Raw genomic sequence first — 14,522 nt, 5'->3', positions numbered from 1 at the left:
CGCACGCTTCCCGCATGCCTACCACTCACCACACACTCCACCACAATCCACAACTCGGACAATGGGTGAACTCAAGAGTGAGGGCCAAGGGTCTTTTATTTCCCGGTTGGGTGTGGGTGGGAGTAGCACGGGTACCTCCCCGGCCTGACGAGAGCCGTACCCCAAGAGACCAGCTACATCTCCCCCGGGTCTGGCACACCCCTCTTCCCCAAGGAGACCACCTGCCCTGGCCGTGAACGGGACTGGCTGTCCCAGGTGAGGCCCTAGAGTCAGCTCTGCCTCACACGCGAGGCTCCAGGGGAGCCCCAGCCTCGAGGACACGCACTGGAGGTGTCCCTGCGGGAGGAGGTCTGGGACGTGCACAATGATGGCCACGGTGTGGGCAAGACCCCAGAGGGCGGGCTGCAAGGCAGAGACAGCCCCAGTGGAACTGGGGCGTGCCGTGTGGTCCCCGCAGGGTCCCGCCAGCAGACCACACAATGCCAGGGGCTTCATGCAGCCAGCCCCACTTGGACCCCCTTATCCTCCCCTTGACCGAAGCTCAGGGACACCTTTTCCCAGGAAACAGCCCCTGGACCAGCCCCTTCTGGGGAGGGGAAGGCTTGACAAGGGAAAAGGTGAGAGCCCAAGAGCCCCACAGACACGGGGGCAAGGCCGGGCCCTCTGGGCACTAGGGGACGCCCATGCCAAGGGTCTCAAGAGCTGTCAGGACCCCAGGCCAACGGTGAGGATGGCCACTTCCCTCTCCTGCTATCTGCCCACCTAGGTGCCCCTGTCACCACACTCAGGGCCACTGGTCGCAGCCACAGGCTCCCCAGAGGGGGAGGCAGGAAGGAGAGCAGGGCTGGGGCTTGCATGCAGCGGCTTACGCATAAACGGGAACACCCTGTGGACAAGAGGGGACCTGAGTGCAGGGCGGCTGTGAGGGTCCCACCCGCCTCACTGCCCGGGCACAGGGCGCGGCCAAGCTCACCGTCTCTTGGCCTCTGGGGGAACCACAGCTTCTGCCAGCAGGTCTCTGTAGGCGGCGGACTTCAGGAACCTCGGGTAGGAGTCCTGCGAGAGAGAGCATTCAGCCAGCTTCCGCTGGGCCCCTGCCTGGCACTGCTGGGCCCCTGCCAGCCCCAGAGCACCCCCAGGGGACGGCACTGGAGGCAGCCGTCCCAGACCTGCCCCAACCAAGTCAGACAGGTGCAGGGACACCTGGGCTCCGAGCCAGTGGGCCCATTAACCCTCAGAAGGTAGGCAGGGGCCCAGCACCCACGCACGGAGGACTGAACCATGGGACCCCAAGCAGGAAACCCCAAGGAGTGCCTCCCCGGGTTCTCAATGCACCCGCAAGTGGGAGGGCAAGGAAACGGAGCAAAATAAAACACAAGGTTGAGGGGTGCCTCGGTGGCTCAGTGGGTAAAGCTTCTGCCTTTGGCTCAGGTCATGATCTCAGGGTCCTGGGATCGAGCCCCACATCGGGATCTCTGCTCAGCGGGGAGCATGCTTCCCTTCCTCTCTCTCTCTGCCTGCCCCTCTGCCTACTTGTGATCTCTGTCAAATAAATAAATAAAATCTTTAAAAAAAAAAAAAAAGAAGGGTGATAATCATTTAAAAAAAATACACAAAGTCAAGAAAAACTAATAAAGAAGGAAAGAAAGCCGTGAACCTCCTTGTTTATATTAAAAAAAAATACAAATTTTAAACAGTTAATTACAGTAGGAAGACTGCGATAGAACTAGACGTATTTGAAGTGTACCTTCTTTATAGATTGGATTTTAGACCCACGTAGATGCTTCACATAATTACAAAAGGAAACAACAAATCATCAGTTCCTGACATGGAAGGTAAAGCGGGACGACCGTGCATCCGGGTGGTGATGCCACCCTGAGCACAGGTAAGGCAGCGGAGCCGTCCACGGGCGTCCCCAGAAGGGGACACACCCAGGACCCAGCGAAGCACGTAACCGTCGTGCGTGGGTTTACAGTGCACGGGAGCGTGGGGTCGTCCAGCCGGGATGCCGGGGAGAGAGGGGAGGAAAGCGAGCGTGTCGCTACACCCACGCTGCTGCGAACCAAGACGTCCAGTGGGTTAGTGAGGAAGACGATGGAAGCCCGCACCCAGGAGCTCTGCACACCCGATCTGAATGATCGTGCTCGTGGGAGCCCGTGTTCTACCGAGAACCCTGTACTTCTGGTTCTGCTCACTGAAGGACCTGGACACGATCTGGGTGACCGCGAACATGCCCAGCAGGTCAAGATTTCCGAAGAGCCTAGAAGAGGGGCTAGGGCCTCCCGTGGGAACAGCGCAGGGGGGCCTGGGCAAGCCGCAGCAGGTCTCAGAACACATCAAGTGCCTCGAGAGCCAACGGGGGGCTGGAGGTGGGGGGCTCCGCACAGCAAGGCAGAGGGAGAACCACGGTAAACAAAACCACCATCCGGCGAGAGCTTGGAAGGACCATGGTATGAAAACCACCTCCCACTCACTGACCCCTAGCAGGCGAGCGGCTCCAAGTCACGACTCAAAAGTGGAGAAGAGGATAAGAAATCACGTGTTGATTGTGCCTCCCCTGGGGGACCGTGGGCAAGGCGCAGGCGAGGGGACACACCTCCGCGACGCACACCAGCTCACCAACAGAGGCAGGGGTGGCGGCTCCTCACCCGGGCCAGCCACTGTCAGGCAGCTCGCATCCCCGAACGGGAGGCGGCCGGGCCCCACGTACATCCTAATGAGGACACGCCAAGCATCACCTCTGAAGAAACCAAAGACGGTACAATCCGACATTGAGCCCAATCCAGTCACCCTCACCACCTACATCCAGGAAGTGAGGCGACAGAGTCCCTCCAAAGACACGGCATCAGCCCCGCTGGTAGGACCCAGGTAAGGCATGACAGAACAAAGGGCGGCCTAAAGTCCAAGGGGCCAGCAGGACGGCCAGAGGGACCGGCTGCACACACTACGCTGGCGACAGGGCCTCAGGAGTGGCTGCTCACAGAGGAGCTGCATCCCCAGCAGCCGGGAAGGGCAGGGAACGTGACCGGCCCCCCAGAGCCTCCAGATGGAGCCAGCAAGCCCACACCATGACCTTTGCCCCAGGAGACCCAGCGGGGACGCCTGACCAGCACACTGTGACAGAACCAGATGGCGCTGTCCTAAGGCCCTGGGTTTGTGGTGACGTGTTACGGGGACGATCGGACGCCAAGCAGAGCCTGTTCAGAACCCGATCAGCTCTTCGAGGACATGGGCCAAATACCCTGTGTTCAGTGTGTGATGCTGACACCTGGGTCCCACTGGAAAGGGAAGGTGGGGTCCATGTCCTTTAGGGGATCCTGACCACACACAGAGACAGGAAGTCTGAAAATGGCACAAGAGTCACGGGGTGGGGGGCAGCAGGCAGGGATGGACGAGGGGTCCGGACGGGCCCCAAGCTGACCGGTTTGGAAGTCAGGCAGCAGGAACGCAGGGATTCACCATGTCACTGTGTCTACTTTACATCTGGAATCTTCCACGTTACGATACTTATAAAAATCACAAGCAGACCTCTCAGTCGGCCCGCAGGACCTCAGTCTGCAGGTGTATGCGCGACGGCAGCCGGGGTCAGGGAGCCAGGCTGGCACTCGCCTGCCCCCCTTGCTCACCTTCTTCATCAGCATGTAGATGTGCAGCTGGGCCTCGTCCAGCACGTAGCGGTGGGGCTGCCTCAGGCCCTCCAGGGTCCGCTCCATCGTCCGGCTGTCGATGTTGACCCAGCGGGCAGCACCGGGGGCCAGGAACTGCCTGAGTCAGCACAACGGGGGCGTGCGAGGAGACAGGCCCGTGGCTGTGGGCCCCGCACGCCCGCCAGTCCCTGCCCCGTGGCACTCACTGGTATATGGCATCCACGGTGGCGCGGACCTGGGCCTGCCCTCCATGGCGCAGCTCCTCGCACGCCTCCCAGAAGCTGAGGTTCTCAGCTGGAAGGCCACGAGCCCAGTGAGGCCCACCCAAACAGTGGCCGGGCCTGGCAGAAACCCGGAGGGACCTCGAGCAGGGCACAGCGCTTCTCACCACTGAACTCGGTCCCGAGGAAGTCCATGAAATGGGCCCTTCCCACGGGATCTTCCAAGAGCTCCTGGAAGCTGAAAGCCCATCGCTCCACACGGAGCTTTGTGGGCACGGCCACACTGTGGGGACAGGCGGGGGCTGGTGAGGAGCACAAGGACTGTGCCAGCAGCATGGCAGGGCCCCCCGGCCTCCACCCCCTGGGCTCACCTGGGCGCATTGATGGTCCAGTAGGCGTCCTCGTTGCTGACCCAGGGGTTGCTGGGCAGGCAGCCCGACATCATGGGGTCGTGTGGCCCACGCTGGCCGCTGAACTTCAGGTACCTGGGGGTGGGGGGCCGTGCCAGGGGCCAGTGCTGGGGGAGGCCGTAGGGACCAGGGCCCTAGAGGGAGGGTCTGCACTCCGGGCCCCACAGCCCACTCACGCCTCCAGGCAGACGGACGACTTCACCCGGGCCCTGGTCAGGGCCTTCCTGCAGCGCTCCATCTAGGATGTGAGGCCCATGAGGTGGGGCCCAGGCTGGGAGTTAGCCAGCCCAGGCCCCTCCCTCCCACCACCCCCAGAACTTACCTCCTGCTTGTAGAACTCTGTGCTCTTGGTCTGGAAGGGGCCAAAAGGACTGCAGTTAGAAGGTGGGCCCTGTGGGGACCGACCCCCCACCCTGGGCTCATGAGTCCATCTTTGGGCTGGTGGAGAATGGCTCAAGCCCCCTGTCTTGCCCCGTGAAGACCCCTCCTCTAATGGAGGGTCTGGCTTTCCAAGAAGCATCTGGGGCCTCTAGATAAGGTTTCCAGAATGTCCCATGGAGCCCACAGGTTGTCGAAGTCACCTTACAGTCCCCAACTGTCCCTACTTCCTATTTTTTTAATGTATCTAGTTCATTTTTTTTAAACCAGCAGATACATGAGAGATCCAGCCGCAGGATCACAGTGGGGGACTCCATCTTGCTAACTCGCACTCTAAGTCATCCCATCATGTTCAGAGCTCAGAGCCCGCCTGCCACAACCTTGGGGCCAGGTGGACCGGTTGGCCCTGCCCAACATCCACACAACCGTCAGGATGCCTGGGATGCCCAGTGCTGGTCTTGGCTCTCTTTGGCCAATCTTATCATGAGGACATTCCAAACCCATGACCATGAACTACCACTTCAAAGGGAAAGTTGTATCTGTAAGGTATCAGGTATTATATATTTTGCGCTTTGGGGGATTGGAACAGAGCCCTGCTACCAGGTCTGAACACGTCTGTCCAGAGGCCATCAGAGGCCTTGGAGGGAGGTGGCTGGCTCAGCCCAGGCCCCTCAGGGCCCATCCATGGCTCTGCGGGGGGTGTCTCCAACTCCCGGAGACCCTGAGGCTGTCCCACCCTTCCCAGAGCCCCGTCACACTTACAGGCACCCACCGTAGCAGGTTGGGGAGACAAGAGGTGAGGGTTAGCAGAGACCTGGAAGAGGGGGTGCAGGCGGGGGCGCATGATGCCAGGAGCAGAGCAGGGCCTCTGGGTGTCAGGGTCAGACACCGTTGGAACAGATGGCTGGGCAGCCCCCGCATGGGGTGGGGAGACACGTATGCAGGGGTGGAAGGGTGCAGCCTAGGGGCACATGGGCAGGACCTCACCATCTGCACTCGATCAGCAGCACAGGAGCTGCGCTTGGGACCCTGCTCCAGGACGCTGGGGACACCCGGCTGCAGAGGAAGGCCGAGATGTGGTGGGGTGGTCCAACCCAGGTGGGCTGCCAAGACCCACCTCAGCCTAGGGTTTCTGCCCCCGGCTCCCCCATCAACTCTGCACCCGTACGTCATTCTGTAAAGTGCCAACCAGCCATTGGAGAAGGGCAGAGTCTGGGCCCCCTCCCTACCAGTCCCACCCCCACAGGGACCTCCCCTGAGGCCAGCTCACCTCCCCACTGTGGTCCTCACTGCTCACAGCACAAGCCAAACCATCCCTCTTCTTTCTTCTTTAAAGTAGGCTGGACGCCCAGTGGGGCTCCAAGTCATGACCCGAGACCCAGAGCTGCACTCTCCTAACCATGCCAGCCGGGCGCCCCTCTCACCGCCCGTCTTGGGGCAGTCACGTGCCCCGCATGCTGGCCCTCCCATCCTCCAACACATGTGCTGGGCTGGCCCCCCCTCACAGACGGCCCTGAGGCTCCAGCTGCCATTCCCAGGGCCCTCCACTTGGACCCTCAGCCATAGACACAGCCTGGGAGCCATACCCACTTCACCCTCCTGCCCCAGCCTCCCCAACCTAGCACTCAGGCGGAAGATGACCCATCACTTCCCCAGAGACAGCCCCACCCTAACCCACACGTACACAACCCGCATGAGCTACTGGGCCAGTGCATCCCACAGGAACTTCCCCTCGTGGTAGCTGGGACTGTCCCACAGCCCCACCCAGCAGGGGGACTGCAAACCTCCCGCCCAGACCATAGTTCTGGGGAAGGCCTAACTGCAGGCTAGCACCCCCAGAAGTTCCTGGCCTGTGACCCCAGCCCCTCAGTGCTGTCGATAAGCCTGGCCCCACTTTGCCCCCGCCCTTACACCTCAAAGAAACTGGTTTCTTGGGGCACCTGGGTGGGTCAGTGGGTAAAAGCCTCTGCCTTCGGCTCAGGTCATGATCTCAGGGTTCTGGGATCAAGCCCCGCATCGGGCTCTCTGCTCAGCAGGGAGCCTGCTTCCCCCTCTCTCCCTCTGCCTGCTTCTCTGCCTACTTGTAATCTCCCTGTCAAATAAATGAATAAAAATATTAAAAAAAAAAAAAAAAGGAAAGAAAGAAACTGGTTTCCTGTGATGTGTGTGGACTGGCCCTATGATTGGTTCTGATGGGTCCTAGAACTAGAACTTTCTGCTGGGACCCCAAAAGCCACATCCTCACCACAGGCTCAAACTGTGGGTCCAGAAAGAGCACCTGAGGGAGGCACACTGAATCCCAGCAAGACCCCACTGCTGTACGAGAACCCCCCCGACCCCACTGCTGTATGAGGGCCCCCTGACCCCACTGCTGTACGAGAACCCCCGCCCCTACACACACGCACGGGGGCTCACCGGAGGCCTGTTCACCAGCCAGTACGTCTGCTCCTGGCACGCAATGACCAGCCTGTCCCCCTTCCTGCGCTGCTTAGCTGCCCTGGGGATGGAGGTGGAGGTGGGGTGCCGTGGCGCCCAAAACAGCCCCTCCCACACCACCCCCACCCTCAGGCAGAGCCAGGTGGGCAGCCAAGCCTGGGCAGTGCCCCCTCGGCGCGAGCAGGGCAAGCTCTTACCGCAGCTGCTCCCGAGCCTGCATCACCACCAGGTCCCAGGTGTGGCTGATCTTCCTGTGCAGCTGGTCATAGTGCTCCTGGGGGATGTCGAGGGTGCCAGTGGATAACCCCTCCCGTGCCCAGCTCGGGGCGCAGACCAACCACCTCCCCACAGAGATATCTACAGATGACGTGTTTGTGTGTCTGCACTCTCCTGGGGCCTGGGCTGTGCTCCAGGGCAAACCGGGAGGCCCGGGACCAAGGGCAGGTCTTGGGTCCTCGGGCTGGACTCAGCAGGGGGCAGGGGGGACCCACCTTCTCGTGCCCGACCAGGGTCCCCTGCTTTCGGATGTTCTTCTTTGTCAGGTAGATGGCTGGAAGGATAGGGGGCCAGGCTGCAGGGGAGACCTCTCTGCCCCTCGTCTGTCGTGGCATCACTCGGGAGGGAGGGCAGCAAGGCTAGGAACTTGTCCCAGGTTAGCCCACTCCTCCACACTCACCGTAGTCCAGCTCCGCAGCTGGCCACACGGTGCTTGTCCAGAAATAGGGCGTCTGGTATGGTGCAGGAACAGGGCGTCCGGGACCTCCGGGGCCTTCCCCACCCCAGCTGTGACCACCTTCCCCTATCCCTTGGGAAGGGACTGGGCTGGCCAGATGGTGCCTCAGAACCTGCCTGTCTGCCTACAGCCTGGAGACTCACAGACCACTGGCCATTTTCCCCAGCGGGAACCTAGCTCCACTCACCCCCTGGGGCCCAGGGCAGGCACCGCTTCCTTGACTCGCCTCCCAGAGTCCTCGCTGCCTGGTGGGGTGGACAGGCCCTGCCCAAGCCACGCATGTACTCAGTCTGTGCTGAAGACTGTGGGTGAGGACTGAGAGCAAAGCCTGCCTGGATCCCAGTTGTGGCCGCAGAGGCCGGGCAGGGGAGCTCCACCATGCCTGGGGTTATACACCGAGATGCAAGGACCCTGTCCTCAGGCCCCACACATGCTCCTTCATGAGCCAGGACTTAAGGACCCTCAGGGAAACCACCAGAATCCTCCCCAGGTACTACGCCCTTTATGGGGTCCCTGCTGTGATCTCAGAGAAACTGCAGGTCTCTCACCTTAACTGGATCCTTCTACCACCGGGTAGATACTGTCCAGGCCTCGTGGGGAGGGGCCATGGACCCAGGCCTGTGGTGACATCACCGCTTCCTCCTCCAATCCCAGTCCCCCTCCCAGGAGTCCCCTCTGGCTGAGCTGTTAGTCTGGGGCTCCCCCTTGCTCCCAGCAGCACCAGACCTGAAATCTGTAGGGCGTGTCATCCGGCCGGAGCTGGAGGCTGCGGGGCTCCCGCAGAGGGTACAGATATCCGTGCTGCACTAGGAGAGTGCCCAGGTGCAGGGCCTCTGCAGGGGAGGGGCACAGGGAGGCGGGCTCTCAGCCGCCAGAACCAAACTCCCAGCGCACCTGGCTTGCCCTGACACCTGTGAGCCCTGACGAGGACCAGCCCAGGACTTCAGCACAGCGACCCCAGGGCAGGGAGAGCAAGGGGCTGACCCCTTACCCTCGTCTGAGATGCAGTACTTCCGGATCAGCCACGCCACGACGTCGCCGCCTGCACAGCAGAAATTGGCATGGGGCAGGGGTGGGCGGCGGCGGGGCGGGGGTGGGCCGCGGCAGCGCGCCCACCAAGCCCCGCCCGGCGGCGCCTCACCTGCCGCGGTGTGCGGGATGACGGTGATGAACAGGCGCTGGCTCCGCGTCCTCACGCCCTGGTCGGGGTCCTGCATGCTCAGGACCACCCGCTCCATCTGGGCGAGGGGACACCGGGGTGCGCTGCTCCGGACAGGCTCCCCCGCCCTAGACCCGACTCCCCGCAACGGGATCGGGGAGCTCAGGGAAGATTACCGCGCCACTGCGGATTTGGGGCAGCGGCCCCCAGCAGGGGCGGGGGGAGGGGAGAGGGACAGGACCACGCCCCCGCGCCCCCTCCCGCGGCTCGAGGCCCCGCCCCGCCGCACTCGGCGCCGCGCCCCCGGCCCCGCGTCCACACTCGTGCGCGCCTGCACCACCCCTGTCCCGCCGCTCCCCGCCCCGCATGCCGGGAAACCCAGGGGGCGGGGAGCGGGACCCCGTCCTGGCACCCACCTTGCTGAGATGCGGCAGCTGCGCACCCCGCCGTCCGCCGGCCATGGCTGCCGAGCGCCAGATGGCGGAGCGGTGGAGCCGCCCCCGCCCGCGCGCCCGCGCGCCCGCGCGCCCGCACGCCCCGCCCCGGCCCCGCCCCACCGCCCCTAGCCGGGCGAGATGGGCTCCCCCACCCCCGACCCTCAGCGACCTTAGCCTCCGCGCACACACGGCCTGGCTCTGGGGTCTAGGAGGGTCGCCCCCCGCCCCGTCAGGGGACACTGAGGCCCGCGTCCGTGGGAAGGGTCCGCCCCGGATGCTGCGGGCACTGTGAGGGATTCGGGCTCAGCGGGCACCGGTGGGGGTGCGCAGAGACAGGAGAGTCTCGAGGAGAGGCTTCTGTGGGGCAGGTGGGGTCGAGGGCAGCCGTGCAAGGCCCACTGCTGCCTCGCACACCCAGGCAACGGGGGCACTTCGGGATGCGGCAACACTGGCGGCGGGGCGGGGTGGCGGGGTCAGGGCGAGGGGTCAGTTGGCCCCAGGAGTGTGTCCGCGACGGGGCACAGCACGTCAGTGCCTCCAGGCTGCTGCGAAACAAGACGGCTGTGCGGGTTGCTGACTGGGGGTGCATGGAGGCCTGCGGGCAGGCGGCGTTGCGGGGGGAGCTCACTGGCCTTCCCCTGCGCAGTGACCAGGGCAGGACCACAGGGGACAGAGCAGAGCAGAGACATCACAGATGCAGGAGCTCAGAGACTGTGGGAGAGGAGCTGTACTGCAGGTGGGGTGGACAGGCCACCCAGCTCCCGCTCCACCCACCCCCCGCGTCCCACACACTGAGGGGGGGGGCACCTGCAGCTTCCAGGCTCAGGGCCCACTTCCAGCCCTTTCCCTGCTCCAGCAGCTCCGCCACTACCAACCCAGAGGCCTGTTGCTGGCTTTTTTTTTTTTAGATTTTTATTTATTTACTTATTCATTTGAGAGCCAGGAAGAGCATGAGTGGGGCAAAGGACAGGGAGAAGCAGGCGACCCACTGAGAGGGAGCCCCCAAAATGCAATCTCTATCCCAAGACCCTGAGATCGTGACCTGAGTCAAAGGCAGATGGTTCACCGACTCCACCCCCCAGGTGCCCCTATTTTTAAGAAGTTCTAAAAGGTCTGTTTCTGCTCTTTTGAAGATAGAGTCCCCCTCCTCCCTCATGGGGTGCTGGGGACAGGGCAGGATAATTGGGATTGGCCTCTGGCCTACAACCTTACACTGATCCATTTCCAGTGCTGACAAGGCCAGGTCCAGGATGAGCTGGGGCAGTGGTACTGGGGGCAGGGGGAACGGCTACCAGGGTACCCTCCTCTCTTAGATCCCAGCGAATTCCCAACCATTCCCACCCACACAGGTACGGGTCAGGTTGGTCCCAGGCCTGACTGTCCTTTCTGGATGGTTGGCTATCTACAGAAGCTGTATGGCCACCAGAGGCCATAGATGTCCCCAGCCTCAACAAGTGGCTTCCCTGACCACCCCCAACCCCAGGGAAAGGGCAGCAGAAACAGGACCCCAGAATGGCCTGTGTCTCAGGTGGGTGAATCCTGCCCTGAGAAAGATTGTGGAGAGGTGGAACTCCAAGAGGGATCGTCTCCACACAAGCCCACATGTCCCCTAGCACCCATGGCCCTCCTCTGCAGAAATTTTGGGGGTGCAGATGAATCAGAACGTGGTCCCCTGACTGGTCTTTGGTGGGAGAAGGGGGGCTTTGTCCAGGTTAGACACTCAGGGGCAAAGGAGCCAAGAGTGGACAGGGTTCCTTTTGTGAAGCCAGGGTGTTAGGCAGACCCTCTCCCTTTTGTTCCAGGCAAAGGTGGGTATGATGCCTGGGTGTCCTCAGAAATTAGGGGGGGAGCAGAAGGGATATCTGGGAGAAGGGAGGACTGGAGCTGGAGCTCTGCCTCCCCCAACCCCTCCACTCACACCTGTGAGCTTTCCCCAGCCTGACTCCCTGCACCGGTTGCCCCCATCTGCCCACCCCAAGGTTATTTAGGCTTCAAGACCAGAAGCGCCCTGTGTGCCCCTCTCTCAGCCCTCCACCCCCAGGATTCTGCTTTGGATCAGCGTCCTTTCTTCCTCAAGGGCAGGGGGCTTCCTTACAGTCTGGGCTCTGGGAGCTGGCTCCCGCAGCCCAGTCCATAAACGGTATGGCAATGGCTGTGTGATTCCATGTTGCCTCTCACTGTGAGGGTGGGACCCTGGCCTCTGGGTGGGTGGACACAAGTCCCTCCGTGCGAGCGCCTCCGGGACGCCCACTCCCCCGCCCAGCGCCTCCCCCAGCTGCCGGGGCTGGGCAGGCTAAAGGGCAGCCCTCTGCCCAGACAGATGATCCGGTGGGGGCGGGGAGGGAGGGGAAGCCGGCAAGCCCCAGGTGCTGCCTGTACTGCCTGCAGGTAACGAGAGCCCAGGGGCCTGGGGGAGGTGGGGAGCACCTGCTCCACTGGGCGCCCCCGGCCCCACCCGCCCCTCCCAGAGGGCTTCCCCGAGAATCCCCCAGACTCTCACGGGCGCCGTGGGGGTGGGGCCTCTCTGATGGACAGAGCGGGGTGCGGACTGGGCCGTTGGCTGGGACCTTGACCGCGGCGGCCGTGCGGGCTTCTGCGGCGCCCGCGGCGGGGACGACCAGGTGCCGGCGCCGTGCGGGCGACACGCGCGTCTCTGCGGGGCTGCGCGGGGTCCGCGGAGCGGCTGGGGGCGCGCGGCGCGGGCGCGGCGCTGGGCGCGGGGGGCGCTCCCGGCCGGGATGAGCTCACCGCAGTCGCGCCGGGGCTGAGCGCCGAGCCGGGCGGCGGCGGGGCGGGCGGCGGCTCCTCGGCGGCTCCGCGGCGGAGCCGGGCCGCGGGCCACCATGCTGGGCCTGGACGCATGTGAGCTGGGGGCGCAGCTGCTGGAGCTGCTCCGGCTGGCGCTGTGCGCCCGAGGTGAGCGGGCTGGGCTGGGGCCAGGGTGGCCACGTGGGCTGGGGTCTCGGGCGGGGAGGGGGGGTCGGGGAGGCTTCAGCCTGGGGCGGGGGCTGGGCCTCTCCCCGCGGAAACTTTGGGGGCGCGCGTGAGGAAATCCTGGCGCGGTCCCCCTACTGGGCTCTGGCGGGGGTGGGGGGGCTTCGTCCAGGCACTCAGGGCCAGACACTCAGGGGCAAAGGAGGCGAGAGTGGGCGGGTCTGTTTGTGAAGCCAGGGTGGCAGGGGGACCCTCTCCCCTTGGGAACTTGCCCCTGAGATCCCCTCTCCCTTGGGTGGGGCTGGGGCTCCTTCAGGGCGTGGGGTGATCCTTGAGAAGCGTGGAGCACAGTGGGAAAGACCCTGTCCCAGAACTGTGGGAAGGGGCTTAGAGAGACCCCTGCCCCAGGGCACCATGGGAAGGGGCTGTGAGTCTGAATGCGCCCAGGGAGGTAACCCAGAGCACAAGCTGAGGGGTTTAGAGAGAACCACCCTGAAGCCCCAGGAGCACCACGGGGAAGAACCCCTAGGACAGAGGAAGGCATAGGGGGATGTGAAGAGGTATGGTGAGCAGAGCCTCTGCTCTAGGGAAGACCTCAGAGGTAACCAGTTTACAGTGGTGGCCTCCAGTCCGTGGGGCTAACCCCGTTTAGGGTCTTCCCCTGCACCCCGCATCTTTGGCCTCAGAGTCAGGGAGGAGCCCTAGGTGGATGGCTGGGCAAGAGAAGGCAGCTCTGCCTCAGGGATGTCACTTGGCTCAGGAGCCTTCTGCACTCCCCCACGGGCCTCCCTAAAGGGTTCGGGTGTGGGTGCCGCTCCGTCTCTCCCCAGCCCGCCCCTGCGCCCCATGCAGCCCTCCCTCCCTGAGCGCACCCCCCTTCCCTGAGCCTCCATTGCTTCCTCTGAGTTCCTGTGGGCACTGAGAGGCACAGCTGGCCAGCCGGGGGGCCTCCAGTTTGATGCGTGAATGCCGGGTCAGCCGCTGGCCACCGTTCATGCACCTCCCCAATCCCCAGTCCTTCTGACCGACAAGGAGGGGAGACAGCTGCCCCCTGACGAGGCCCTGGACGAGGCTGTGCCCGAGTACCGGGCCCCGGGGAGGAAGAGCCTGCGAGAGATCCAGCAGCTGGACCTGGAGGATGAGAGCCTGGCTAAGTACAAGCAGGCACTGCTGGGGCCCCTGCCACCGGTTGTGGGTATGCGCCGCCCAGGGCTTGGGGGACCGGGGAGGAGGGAGGCACTCTGGTGACTTCCGGTCTCTCCTAGACCTGAGCCTGCCCAACGTGCAGGTGACCAGGCTGACGCTGATGTCGGAGCAGGCTCCGGGGCCCATCACCATGGACCTCACAGGTACTGCCCCCCGTGGGGCTCCTGGGGCAGGGTCTCCGCTCTCCCAGGAGGTCTTTCCCTAGCTGCCCTTTCCCCAACAGGGGAGCTGGCCGTGCTGAGAAACCAGGTGTTTGTCCTGAAGGAGGGTGTTGATTACAGAGTGAAGATTACCTTCAAGGTGAGGGCAGCTGCCCTGGGGGACACCTGCCAGCACATGGTCAGCCCCCTGGAGGGGCCCTAACACTCTCTGTCTCTCAGGTCAATAAGGAGATCGTCAGTGGCCTCAAGTGTCTGCACCACACCTACAGGCAGGGCCTGCGCGGTGAGGGCGGCGAGGAGGGGTTGCTGGGGGAGGGGGGCTGTGGGGAGGGGCAGATGGGGCAGAGGGTGGCCCCTGACGGCCTCCCCCTCTCCTAGTGGACAAGGCCGTGCACATGGTGGGCAGTTACGGCCCGCGTGCCCAGGAGTATGAGTTTGTGACCCCGCTGGAGGAGGTGCCCCGAGGAGCACTGGTGCGGGGTGCTTACGTGGTCACGTCCTTCTTCACCGATGACGACAGGACGGACCACCTGTCCTGGGAGTGGGGCCTCCACATCTGCCAAGACTGGAAGAGCTGAGCGCCCCCACCCTGGGGACTGTCCTCCCACCTGGAGTCCTGCTTTCCCTGCCCCTCCGTCAGTGATCACACTCCCTCCCACACCCCCTGCTCCATCCTGGGACGCCCCCTCCCTGGGCTGGCACTGTGCCCTGAACAGTCCTATTAAAGTCGCCTTGTCTCAGTGCCCTGGGTGTCGCTTCTGTCTGCCTCCCCTCCCCTGGGGGTGGGGTGGGGGGTGCCT

At 63.6% G+C, this 14,522-nt stretch overlaps 2 protein-coding genes across 7 annotated transcripts; one reads left to right on the top strand and one right to left on the bottom strand.

Annotated features, from left to right (window-relative positions):
* Positions 1 to 78: 78 nt before the first annotated feature.
* Positions 79 to 9,523, bottom strand: RGS11 (regulator of G protein signaling 11). Of its 5 annotated transcripts, none has more exons than XM_082713693.1 (17): positions 9,401 to 9,523; positions 8,817 to 9,063; positions 8,552 to 8,658; positions 7,769 to 7,820; positions 7,584 to 7,642; positions 7,290 to 7,366; positions 7,072 to 7,153; positions 5,644 to 5,712; positions 5,429 to 5,470; positions 4,601 to 4,630; positions 4,455 to 4,516; positions 4,240 to 4,353; positions 4,036 to 4,151; positions 3,854 to 3,941; positions 3,627 to 3,765; positions 974 to 1,056; positions 79 to 886 (listed from the first exon to the last, which is right to left on the bottom strand). In XM_082713693.1, the coding sequence occupies exons 1-17, from the start codon at positions 9,443 to 9,445 to the stop codon at positions 763 to 765; spliced, it is 1,536 nt and encodes a 511-aa protein (XP_082569819.1). In that variant the 5' UTR covers positions 9,446 to 9,523; the 3' UTR covers positions 79 to 762. The 5 variants fall into 5 exon arrangements, with proteins under 5 accessions (XP_082569819.1, XP_082569821.1, XP_082569818.1 ...); XM_082713695.1 differs by lacking the exon at positions 5,429 to 5,470 and having other exon boundaries at positions 4,601 to 4,624; positions 8,817 to 8,867; positions 8,967 to 9,063; XM_082713692.1 differs by having other exon boundaries at positions 5,419 to 5,712.
* A 1,253-nt stretch (positions 9,524 to 10,776) lies between these two features.
* ARHGDIG (Rho GDP dissociation inhibitor gamma) lies at positions 10,777 to 14,465 on the top strand. 2 transcript variants are annotated; one of them, XM_082713743.1, is made up of 6 exons: positions 10,777 to 10,949; positions 13,371 to 13,550; positions 13,621 to 13,704; positions 13,785 to 13,861; positions 13,942 to 14,005; positions 14,101 to 14,465. In XM_082713743.1, exons 1-6 carry the CDS (start codon positions 10,934 to 10,936, stop codon positions 14,298 to 14,300), a joined length of 621 nt encoding a protein of 206 aa, XP_082569869.1. In that variant the 5' UTR covers positions 10,777 to 10,933; the 3' UTR covers positions 14,301 to 14,465. The 2 variants fall into 2 exon arrangements, with proteins under 2 accessions (XP_082569869.1, XP_082569868.1); XM_082713742.1 differs by lacking the exon at positions 10,777 to 10,949 and adding an exon at positions 11,822 to 12,337.
* Positions 14,466 to 14,522: the final 57 nt, after the last annotated feature.

This window comes from Mustela nivalis (genome assembly GCF_964662115.1).
Source record: "Mustela nivalis genome assembly, chromosome: 19".
NCBI lineage: Eukaryota > Metazoa > Chordata > Mammalia > Carnivora > Mustelidae > Mustela > Mustela nivalis.
The sequence above is the reverse complement of the archived record's forward strand: the minus strand, read 5'-3'. Positions and strand labels throughout refer to the sequence as shown.

Excerpts from the sequence above, each read along its gene's own strand:
- RGS11 (XM_082713692.1), bottom strand. The coding sequence starts at position 9,445 with ATGGCCGGCGGACGGCGGGGTGCGCAGCTGCCGCATCTCAGCAAG. Across the intron at positions 4,517-4,600 it reads CAGAGTTCTACAAGCAGGAG|ATGGAGCGCTGCAGGAAGGC; the intron begins GTAAGTTCTGGG and ends CTCACATCCTAG. Across the intron at positions 1,057-3,626 it reads TCTACATGCTGATGAAGAAG|GACTCCTACCCGAGGTTCCT; the intron begins GTGAGCAAGGGG and ends TCTCTCTCGCAG.
- ARHGDIG (XM_082713742.1), top strand. The coding sequence starts at position 12,265 with ATGCTGGGCCTGGACGCATGTGAGCTGGGGGCGCAGCTGCTGGAGCTG. Across the intron at positions 13,551-13,620 it reads GCCCCTGCCACCGGTTGTGG|ACCTGAGCCTGCCCAACGTG; the intron begins GTATGCGCCGCC and ends GGTCTCTCCTAG. Across the intron at positions 13,862-13,941 it reads GAGTGAAGATTACCTTCAAG|GTCAATAAGGAGATCGTCAG; the intron begins GTGAGGGCAGCT and ends TCTGTCTCTCAG.